Below are 12,279 nucleotides of genomic sequence, written 5' to 3'. Positions count from 1 at the left end.
CATCAACTGATGAGTCGATGTTACGAGTTTTCGAGGGAAAAGTTCTGCGAAAGATTTATGGTCCTTTGCGTATTGGCCACGGCGAATATCGCATTCGATGGAACGATGAGCTGTACGAGATATACGACGACATTGACATAGTTCAGCGAATTAAAAGACAGCGGCTACGCTGGCTAGGTCATGTTGTCCAGATGGATGAAAACACTCCAGCTCTGAAAGTATTCGACGCAGTACCTGCCGGGGGAAGCAGAGGAAAAGAAGACCTCCACTCCGTTGGAAGGACCAAATGGAGAAGGACCTGACGCCGCTTGGAATATCCAATAGGCGCCACGTAGCGAAAAGAAGAAACGACTGGCGTGCTGTTGTTAACTCGGCTATAGTCGCGTAAGCGGAAATCTTATTTTAATGAATTTGCCAAAAATGTAATAAGAATCTAGCCAGAAATTTCAAAAATTAAACTTCACAGTTGCTAATTGTTTATTCGTGTTAGAAACACAAAATATTTCCACCGATTTATGGGATCGTAGTCTAGTAAATATTTCTGTGGCGACTTTACGATGGGAGCAATCTCTACTATCAAGGAAAAAATCGCCAAAATGGCATTCCTCACTACGCAATATGAAATAACAGAGCCAGTTGACTAAAAGATAGCTACGCAAAATAGTCATCAAAACAACTAAAATCTTTGTTAACCTCACTTACAATGCAATAGACATGTTCATAAAAGCTAAACATTCATATTCAATGAGACAAATCAATGGCAAGCATGATGTGTAATATGCAAAGAAGGTCACAAAATTAGGTCTTGCGAGATATTTAAAATATATCTGTTATAGACGGAAGCAATATTGTCTGACAGCACGAGCTTTATCATCGACTAGTACTATGAAGCAATGAATGATCTTCGTAGTAGTAGTTTCCAAAATATGATACCAAATCTTATTCATTAAACTACCGGGTTAGTCGCGACAACCAAACCAGTTTATTCCGAAATCCCGAACTCCGAAAATAGGAATTAATATCTTAAATTGTGTAGGAATGCACTGAAAAATTCTTGAATCATTTATTAATACAAAATACAATCTTTGGATGGATTTTAAGTGGTCAGGTGACAGAAAAAATAAGTTCATTTACAACTCAGGAATTCTTAAACATGAAGAAGAGCGTAACAAAACATGAGAACTTAAATCAGTTTATGACAATGTGACAAAATATCAAAAGGCAGATATTTATCCTTTTATCTTCCACATCATGAAATACTTATATTATATTATATGGCTTTAATATAACCAAAAGGGTACGAGTGGTAATTCCTTCAAGTGTGCAAGCTCAGGCAAATAACTGAATGGTGTACTATATATGTATAGAGCCAGCATAACAATCTGATCTCATCTTGCTCATTTAAAATTGGTGCAAGTTTAAATATGATTTTAACGGCGATGTATAGGAAATATAAGTACAGAGCGATTAAGACCAAGATATCCAGCGCATAGTCTTTCGCAACTCGGTTAATAGTCACTACAAACTAAAATCAGGGATCTTTGGTATCAATGGTGCACCTTATCGAGTCATTAGGACACTAAATTCGGCAGGTCCCCCTAAAGAAAATTACATAAATTGTTTCGAGATAATAAACAAACGTAAAAAAGGAAGCCTTATTAGATACAAAGTTCCATAAAATTGAAAAGACCAGTATTACAAAAAACCCCCGGGATTCAATGGAATGCGATAACAGATCAAGCCTCCTATACAACTGAGTCGATATCTGCAATGTCCACCATAACCAAACGGTAAATATTTTCCTCGGTGATTCAAGCAAAAATCCTCAATCAAGAACTGTGGCAAGATGGCACTGAATAGGATGACAAAGTAAAACCCATTCGTTAAAATAACTGTGTATAATTTGCTATCAATTTACCCTACACATCGGAAATTCGAAACCGTCGGTGAATAATTTTCGCCCCCAATTATGAATGGAGCCAGGTGTAGAAGTTCACGTAATGAGGAAAGTTCTCTGATTGCCATTCCCTTGGGAATGGCCAGAAACGATTATTTTACAAATGGCTCTAGAAACTCACAACTTCCGGTCCTTGACCTCTGGGTAGCCAAAGAAAATCCGTTTGAAGGCGAGCTAAAATAAGCAGACGAAACACCCCCTCCACAGGGTTGTACGCTGGGTTTGGGACCCGTGAAAAATTCCTTACAGCCTCGTAAGAGAAAGCGCCTTTCTGATGACGGCCATGGCAACTGCATTCAGGATAACGATATAAGGGCATGTGAATCGAATTTCCGGTCCCTTAATTGGGAAGATGCCGCTGCCAAGCTGTTTGATGTCCTCGTGAAAATAAAGGCTGACATCACCGCCGTCCAATAAATGCGATGGACGGGAAAAGAACTGAGACGACTAGGTCCTTTTGACATTTACTACAGTGGTCATATAAAGGACCGCAAACTCGCTGTGGGACTCGTGGTGGGAGAGAGACACCGCCGCCGAGTACTGTCATTCACACCGGTGGATGAACGTCTAGCCACAACCGGTATCAAAGCGAAGTTCTTCAACATATCGCCCCGAAGGAAGAGAAGGACGATGTGACCAAAGATGCCTTCTATGAGCGCTTAGAGCGCACTTATAAGAGATGACTTCGCCACGATGTCAAAATCGTGCTTGGCGACTTTACCGCCAGGGTGGGCAAAGAAGGTATCTTTGGCACTACGGTCGGTATATTCAGCCTCCACGACGAAAGATCCCCAAATGGGTTGAGGCTGATCGACTTCGCCGGGGCCCGAAATATGGTTATATGTAGTACTAGATTCCAGCATAAGACAATTTATCAAGCCAACTGGCTGTCTCCGGATCGAAAAACGCACCAACCAGATCGGCCATGTTATGATAGACGGAAGACACATCTCCAGTGTTTTAGAAGTGCGTACGCTCTGAAGTCCTAACATCGACTTGGACCATAATTTGTTGCAGCCAAGATACACACTCTGTGCGTCAACAAACATAAGGAATGTTCGACGTCGAGAAGCTGCAATCACAACAGACAGCCGAACGATTTTCTACTCGGCTCGCACTCCTGCTCTCTAAGAGTACTCGTCAACAACTCGGTATAAGGGAATTGTGGGACGGCATTTCAAACTCCTTACGTACGGCTCCAACCGAAACCATTGGTTACAGGGTAGGTAGAAAGTCTTTCATATGTTCCCACGTTGGTCACTTTTTTCGTGATGAGAGCGATTGCTCCGATAAAAGTAACAATTTTTTTGGTAATACTGCGGTGCATACATTTACCAGAGTAGAATCCCAGCTGTCTGTGGGGATGTTTTGTGTCAATTTGAAACAGTGGATTCTAGTTTGATGAATTCTACTCTTATTTCTTTCTTAATTTTTGGCAAGTTCATTAGTGTCGTTACTTGTTAAGAGTGGTGTTTTCCATAATTGTGTGTCTATTTATGGCAGCTCTCCTCTCAGATATGGAATAGATCCAATTGATTTTAGTAGCTTTAATTGATCGATGATTTAAAATTTTTTGGTAGATCTGAATCATCAGTACCTACTACAGCGCCATGAACCATTTGGAGGCGAGTTCAAAATTTTTTAAGATTTTGGCTTTTTATTTATACTATTCAAAGTTTTCTTGTTACTTATGTTTATTTGTTGTTGAACTCCTCCAGCCAAACTGATTTCAAATTCGCGTACTTGAAAATATTTTTATTAACAATGTTGAGCCTTAGACCTCCTTCATTAACATTCAATTTCCTGCTAGCAACATTTCATTTAAATTACCGGTATTAACTTGTGAATCTGTAGTTGCTTCGAGAATTCGATTGACGGTAGATGATAGTGGATTGACCTGACTTTGAACTCTTGTACTAATTTCTCTTTGCTGCTGTTTGAATTTATCAACTGCATTTTAACATCCTTGCAAACCAGTGGAGTGCGCCTAATGATTCTAACAGATTTCGAAGGTGTGTTGTATCCAAGCTCAAGAGCTCCTTCATATGTGATTGTGGGAAAATGTCAATTAAATTAACCATCTCCTCCATCACTGCCAAAAAAATTGGTGGAATACTTAACGTAAGTAAATTATTCCATTATGCGTGACGAGTCCACGGGTAAGAAGAGAAAAGTTATTCAAAACCAAGGGAATGCAAAAATTTTGTTTTGCCGCGAAACATTTTCTCTGGCTAGTTCCGATCTGAGCATCTTTAATTTTGCTTTGTATTACCTCCTGTGGTTCACTCGAAGGCCTAAACAACATTAACTGGTCTCTTGTTGATAAAGGAATGGATGTACTTGTTGTATTCAGTAACTGCCAACATAATGACCTCAAAGGTGTCTCCAAAATTGTTGGTTATCACCGGTAAGATAGTCTGTGAGTTCAATGCTGGTTTATTGTTACTGTAGATCGCTGTAGCCTTTGGGAAAAATTCATGAGCTGTAGGAATGCTGACTTCTGGGGATAGACTGACCAACGGCAAACTTGTCAATGCAAGTGAGGAAAAATTTTGTGTCAGTGTAGCATCTCCCCTTCATGTGAAAAAACTGGTGTCTCTCCAAGCTCCTATTTTCTAAGGTGTCTATTGTACTTAGCCCTGGCTCACGTTCACAATTTGCTGGCTAGTTTTGAAATATTCGCAAAGCATTACTCAGATAGCACCTGCTTCACATTTTGCCGAGCTGATCGATGGGCTCTATCATTTCTCTTTTACCCCCAGCTCCGAAAATATCGACAACACGATTACAAAATTTTAAGGCTGCGAACCTTCGAACCACTTCATCCTGTATCATTTCGTGTGTGCAAGTCACAGTGGAAGGCGTTAACACCTCTGGGTTTGATATTGCTCTCCAGTTCTCTCAACAGGGATTCCATACAGGTGAAGCTAATTCAGTGGCGTCTCTTATTTCTAAATAAAATAAGACTATTAAGGAAAGCACCACTCTTTCAATACTATTTAATTTTGAACAAAATTTAATGATTTTTTCATTGTTTCTATAGTGAGGATCAGTGAAATTTCACTGTGAACCGTTGCTACGCAAGAGTTGGCTTCTTCTTCCACATCTTTAAGCTATTGTCTGAATAAGGCATCTGCGACTAAATTGTCCTTACCAAGATTTTAGAATATTCGTGCACTGGACTCGTCAATGCGCGCTTTCCACCTTTTGATCTTCGCATACAGATTAGACTCTGTTACTGTGAAAGTTAAGAGGTGGTGGCCAGTGAAGATGTTTATGTCTTTATTGTCTATTTAACTTCCTTGTATTGTATTTCTCCTTTAAAGTTGGTCGCCTAGTCGTAGCGAAGGGGCTTAAGTAATAGTAAAGTGCGCATCCCAAAGGAAACACACTCTACTCTTATGACCTAAGAAGGACACCTCATAATTCCCACAATGGTGATATGGATGAATAAACCCTTAGTTTTACGCCCATCTCCTAATGTGGAAGTATGAGGATACCCGCCCCTACACCACCCTAAGCCACGGTGTTGAGGTACCCATGCCGATGGCTGAATGGTCAGTGGGCGGTAATGAATAGCTGATCGCGAACGGTCCCCTCCGATGCCAAGGCGTGGTTGGAGGTATTAAATGCCTTCTCTACGCATACCGGCTCTGCGGACTTGTAACCAACCCTTTGCTGATTACTAGTGGGACCAAACATGAACAAAACAAACTTAACAACATGAACCAATTTGACTACTAGGGAATATAGCCAAAGATCAGGCAGCCGATAACCCAGTTGATGAGGCAGAAACAAAGCGACTCAAATCCTTAATAGAATAATACGAAAGCTTCCTGAAAAGGATGCAATCAGAACCTCAGGAAGAGAGCAAAAACCCGAGCAGTTTCCAAAAAAGGAATCGCTCAATCAGAGAACTGTACGGAACTCTACCCAAAAAGCCTAGGCGGAGTGCAGGGGAACATAGCAGCTGAAAAACGGTAAAGAATTTCTGCGATGTAGCCAGAAATAGCCTACAAGTGGCCATCATAGACGGTAATTCCTCCTCAATACAGGAACGATGGGTAGAGATCGACGTCAGATTGTCGAGTATTGTGCTAAGCTTTGTACCCGACAATCCTCCAGGCTAAAAATCTTCCAAGGCGACAAAGCGTCTGACGAAGATGACACGGAAGAGGTCGACGACGCCATCCAGCTGCTAAGGAATGTGGACATCAAGGAAACCCGATATGCTCAATAACCTAAGATGCGTACAGATTAACCGGCAGCACTTGAAGTGTGTTACAGCGAATCTGACAACCCTCATAAACGAGAGGGTCATCGACATCAGTCTAATACAGGAGCCCTGCGTTAATGAAGACACCATCAAAGGGCTAAACAGCAGTAATTGTAACAGTTTTTACACACGAAACGAAGGTATTATTAATAGAAGTATAAAAGCATACTCTTCAGCAATCGCGAGAAATACAGTACTCCTCTCAAATATCGGGACCCTAGAAGAACAGCATGGAAAAAACTTACCAGTGTAACAAAAAATGCCTTGAAAAAGGAGGCAATAAGAGTATCAGTAATCCTCAGAAACTAGATTCAGATGTAGAGAAGATAGAAAAAATCTTAACTAATAAATACACCCCGCTAACAGTTCTGAAAAATGAAAGTGCCTTCCTTAGTAGAACAGTGAGCTTAAGAATTTGAGAACGCAACTAAGGAAAACTTTCAATGAGAGTTTTAGAAACAAAATCTGGCAACCATGAGAAGATACAAAAAAGCAGTCAGGACAGCTAAAAATTACTCATGGCGATCTTTCTGCACATCGATAGAAAGTTGCAGAGAAACCGCAAAGCTGAGTAAAATGCTATCCGAAGAACATATTAACACTGCCTACATTAAGGCGGAAGGAAATGATTGGAACTCCTTTGCAAAAGAATCTCCGGAGGTACTTGTTAAAACGCACTTCCCCGGGAGTCAGCAAACGCCTATAACGAGGGTTCAACCAGAACCAGCGGCAAACACAGCTGATTACCGAGGCCAGATAGTAGCCAAAAGCAAAATCAAATATGCCATAAATAGTTTTGCACCATTTAAAGCGACAGGTCCTGACGGGAGTATGCCCATAATGCTGCAAAAACTGGTAGAATCAAAGGTTCAAAGGCTTGAAGATAATACAAAGCTAGCATTCAGCTATCTTACAACCCAAGAAGTTGGAAAAGAATAAAAGTTGTGTTCCTTCCAAAACCAGGCAAAAGAACACACGATAATGAAAAGGATTTTAGACCTATAAGCCTAACCTCCTATATGCTGTAGGTACTAGAAAGGCTAATATACTTACATATCAGAACAACTTAAGTTATCGAAGTCCCAACATGCGTACACAATGGACGATCAGCCGAAACTGCTCTTCACAAGGTGATAAATATAATTGAACAATACACCACAGCTGCTTTTTTAGACATATAGGACGCCTTCAATAACATAGAAGTAAATGCTATTTAATTCTCTGACACATGGTGGAATAGGTGACACCGTGCAGATGGATATTATCGATGCTTGAGAATAAAAATATTATAGCATCAAACGTCGCTGGAACACAAACAAGTTATTTGAGTAGAGGGACTCCTCACGGGGGGGTCCTTTCCCCGCTGAACGAAATACTACTCCAATTAAACGGTGGAGGAGTGAAAGCGGTAGCATATGCAGAAGATATATTGTTGTTGGTATCAGGCATGTTTCCCTCAACAGTCAGTGAGATTATGGAAAGAGCACTGCGGTTAAACCTATGGGCTAAGAACAATGGACTAAGTGTTAACTTAACAACTTACAATAAAATCGTGAGCAAGAGTTAGGGCCTTAAACCTATGTATACGACTGTTATAAGACCTATACTTACATATGGAGCTCTGGTAAGGTGGCCAGCGCTAAACAAACAATACAACAATAGAAAATTAAATAGAATACAAAGAACAGCATGTGCAATGTGGGCCTGCGTCAACTACCCAGAGACATCTTTATTCACAAAACAGCAGCTTTTGCGGCTATAAGAACAAAAGAATTGGGTGATTGGAATCAGCAGAATCAGCTAGATTTCAATAGACATTTCCAGGTGAGGATACCCTCTAGACGAGAATGGAGAACAGGCTCAAGAGGGGAGGAAGGACTGCGGAGTAGCACGGGGGTATTTTCCGTTGATCTGGACATTTCTCTCCCTATCCGTCTACCAAACTCGGCTAGCATCTTCCAAGCGGAAGTACTGGGCATAGAAAAGGCCTGCGAAGCTCTGTTGGAAAACCACGAGAGGATACGTAAAGTGTCAATATTTTCAGATAGCCAGGCGGCGCTCCTGGTCTGTTTCTTCGCCCACGACAAATTGCAGCATAGTCTACAATTGTAAGCAAGCATTGAGCTCAATAAAAGACAAGCTCCAAATAGACTTGATCTGGGTTCCCGGCCACAGGAACATTTTCGGCAACGAAAAAGCAGACGGCAAAGGCAGGAGCTTTCCTTAACAAAGCTGAGGCGAAGCTAATACGATCGATCAAAAGAGAGATCAATGGACAATTCCAACAAGTTGCAAATAACAGATGGAAAAACATGACCAAATGTATTATAACTAAACAATTATGGCCAACATATAGTATAACAAGAGGAGAACTAAAGACTTATTAAATAAGTCTAGGAAAAGTATCTACAGAGTAACAGTTACCATAATAAGGCACTGGCCATTTGGAGAACATGCATCCAAAATGCGTATGCTCTACAACAACATCTGCCTAGGCTGCGGAAACCATCGGTGGATTTTTACTAAAAGCATATCGGACATAAGTAGCTTCATCGAAATGGTTTGAAGGAGAAGGTGAAACGTGAAATGGCACGGCAAGTGCTAATTGAGCCCGAGATAGGGGGCTCAATTAAGGCTGCACTCCTACCTACCTACCTACATTGCAATTAGATGTCTCTCTTGGGATAACACCGTGCCTATGTCATAGGCTGAAGCATCTGTCGTTAAATCGAATGCCTTCTTGTAATCGGAGTAACTAAGCACGACATATTCGAGTGCCAAAATAGTACATTACTTTTGAAATGCTGGTTGTTGAACTTCTGAAAACTTTATCGGAATTTTAGGGGACCTGATCCGTCCTTTAAATTGTCTAAAAAAGGCTTTACTATTGCTACAAAGTCCTTAATAAAACATGTATAATAACTTGTTTGCCTAACCCAGGTTCTTTAAAGCTCAAACTGGTCCAGCGTTGAAAAATACTTGGCTTTGTTCCCTAATATCATCGAAATGCTTGGCATTGGGTATTTGTCTGTTCGTTTTCTCATTAAGTTCACGAAAGTCATAACTAAACGGATGTTTCGATTATCCGCATCGTCAGTTGTGCTTAGCCACCACCCATTAGGTTATTGTATGGAGAAATTGATTTTTGATTAATGCCGTTCCTAAGCAGATTTTGAATTTTTTGTTGGGTAAAGTTCTACTTTGGTTTTGGGTAAAGTTCTGCAGAAGTCAATTTCCGTACCCCATTTGAAATACCCTGAGGGTAAGCATAGTCCGCTAGCAAGTCAAGGTCTATTATTCCATCGAATGTTGAACCTAACCTGGTCTGATAAAATTTTGGGATGAGTCTGTGTGAAATTTCATGCCTGTCCCCGTCTGATGACAAGCAGCAGTGATTTGACCCTAAAAAATTTACGGCATCAGAGTCATAACCGATGCTAATATCATCGATAATCTTTTTTCCTGCGTTAGACACTGCGTTGGCATACTCTGCTCTTGCTTCTGAGGGACATAATTTAGCTTTTGTTGTAGCCCGCTCTTTCCGCATGTACGGCCAGATGCAGCATGAAATAGGCTGGAGATAAAGTGGACTGGATCTGGAAAAAGAAGGTTCAACCTTCATGGCACTATTGATATTCAGCTGCCTACTGTTCTGTTGGTTTAACTGGACTTAGCTCTGTAGTTTGGACTGCTTATTGAAATGCGGATTCTTTGTACTGCATGCCTGTGGTTCAGTCCGCTGAAAATGTGTCATCTGCACCTTAATATAAGTCCTACGCTCTCATTCCTCTTGTCATTTTGCAAAATTATTTATTGGCTTAGACGATGAAAAGACAAATGTGTTGATTTTTTTAAATGCAAATCAGTAATAATGAAAAAAATGTTTTAGTTTTGTTTTCAAAATTTATATTAAATGTGTAGGTGAGCTAACTTTTTACTTGTTCTTACTTAATTACTTTAACTTATTTTTATAATTTGAATTATATTAATATTATTTTCAATCTAAAGGGCGAAAAAAACTTTTTACTTTTGAAAATCAAATAATTTTTCTTCCATTTAAAATCTGAACATGTGCAATTTGAAATAAAGAGTATTTTTTGTCAACTTTAAATGACTAATATTAATATTAATCAATATTAATAAATATAAAATCCATGCTAATTGTATTTTGTTGAATATACAAATTATTATGTTTTAATTTATGAAAAATCAAATTAAATTACTTTTAAACGACTAATATATGTAGGAAGACTTAGCCTAGGACCCAATCAGAAATATCCAAAGGCCCAATTTGCCAAATTCCATTCATATTCAGAGGTAAATCACAAAATTTTCAAGGAAACTTGTTCATTTAATTTCATTAAAATATCACATATTTTGATCAACCTGTAAGGTTTTAAATATACCTACGTTTATTAGTCTTCCTTACAAGATGAATATATGTATGTATATTAAATCAGGAAAAGAGTTTGAGTTTAGAAATTAACAGGAATATTTCTATGCATTCATTAGATAGGTATACTTGGAATAATAATCTCAAGTGATATATTAATACATTATATACTAGTATTTGTGGGGAACCGTTATATTTAATAATATAGTTGACATTGATAAACTTTTGCATATGCAGGTTTCAGATATTCATTTCTTTCATCATATCTTGCAACTGCTTTTCTTCCTTGATAATGATTGGTAACCATTTTTCGGACGGTATAAACAATGGTTTATATTTAAAGTGGATCGATTCTGTTGTGCTTTTATTGTAATATTTATTTTCAGATGGATTATCCTCAATTATGTCCACCAATCTATTAATTTCTTGTAAAAGTTCGTCAATGGAAAGCAAAAACAATTCGCAATCTTTTTCAATATAATAACGATCATTACCGTGGTAAATACTACTTTCTTGTTGCGGGGAAATAAAACTCCGGGGTGAATGATTAGCTTGAATAGCATACGGCACAAATTTTTTCGAGTTATTATCAGCAGCCAAGTCCCCATATTCAAAATTCCATGATAAAAGAGTAGGTTGTTGAAGATTTGGCCTAAAGTTATTTTTCCGCAATTCCTTAATATCGATTTCAATATTAGGAACGCTTTTCTCCAGTCCAGGATCCATCGAGTTATCAGATTTATAATGCAACTTTTTATTTCGTTTCCCGTAATCTGCACTAACTGCATCTTTTTCTATAACATTTCTATCCCTTAATTCATTTATTTTTCCGTAATTAATCAAATATGTATTCAAAAAGATATCTCCAGGAATCCTTGGAAGTAGAGTTTGAGTAGCTTCATTGGAAACTCTTACATAGTCAGTCATTTGCGCAACGGAATATGTTAAAATAACTGAAATAAAAATTAAAAAAAGAATCAATATATGTAAAACAAAACATTATATTTATTATATATTAACTATGAATATATAAGGTTCCCACCGGTCGCTGTTTTTTAATTAATTGGAATTTTAATCGGAGAAATTCACCTCCCGACGAAGGAACTCACTTCATGAAATATTAATATAATAGGATTTTTATCATATATGACCTTTTTTTTAATTTCTAATATATGTACATAGGTATATACTGACTCGAACATTGATTTGCCCCGGTCAATTATTATGTCAATGCAGGGGCGTCGCGAGGATCCAGATCATGGGGGGGTGAGTAACTTTGAAATGCCGACTCATTTCAAGAATTTGCGATTTAATGTATATGTTTATAAATATATATAAAATAAGGATATCTTCATTTCTGATAAAGTATTACGGAGAAGTTTGACAACATAATAGCATAATTCATTATTTTATTCTCAAATAAGTATTGTACATATTAGTATAATCATCATTTAATATGTTTATCTTAATATAAAATACATATATTGTTCAGCCACGTGTTACGCGGGAAAAAACAAGATTTTCTTAAGAAATTGAATTGCAAAAAATATAAATTTCTGAGTTATATTTTCACTCTGCGATGTTTCAACATTGACCATTTTCCAACAACATCGCGCAGATCGATTTCGTCTACTTTATCCTTTGAAGAAGAAA

The 12,279-nt window shown here is 38.4% G+C and overlaps 1 protein-coding gene across 2 annotated transcripts in view; it reads right to left on the bottom strand.

The window, feature by feature from the left end:
• Window positions 1-10,395: 10,395 nt before the first annotated feature.
• The window catches only part of LOC126763902 (uncharacterized), a 289,923-nt gene continuing 288,039 nt past the window's right edge, over window positions 10,396-12,279 (bottom strand). For both annotated transcript variants that reach the window (XM_050481667.1, XM_050481666.1), the window contains one exon: window positions 10,396-11,579. In XM_050481667.1, coding sequence (XP_050337624.1) covers window positions 10,867-11,579 — 713 coding nt within the window. In that variant the 3' untranslated portion in view covers window positions 10,396-10,866. The remainder of the gene's footprint in view (window positions 11,580-12,279) is intronic.

The sequence above is a fragment of the Bactrocera neohumeralis genome, unplaced genomic scaffold (genome assembly GCF_024586455.1).
Source record: "Bactrocera neohumeralis isolate Rockhampton unplaced genomic scaffold, APGP_CSIRO_Bneo_wtdbg2-racon-allhic-juicebox.fasta_v2 cluster09, whole genome shotgun sequence".
Taxonomy (NCBI): domain Eukaryota; kingdom Metazoa; phylum Arthropoda; class Insecta; order Diptera; family Tephritidae; genus Bactrocera; species Bactrocera neohumeralis.
The sequence above is the reverse complement of the archived record's forward strand: the minus strand, read 5'-3'. Positions and strand labels throughout refer to the sequence as shown.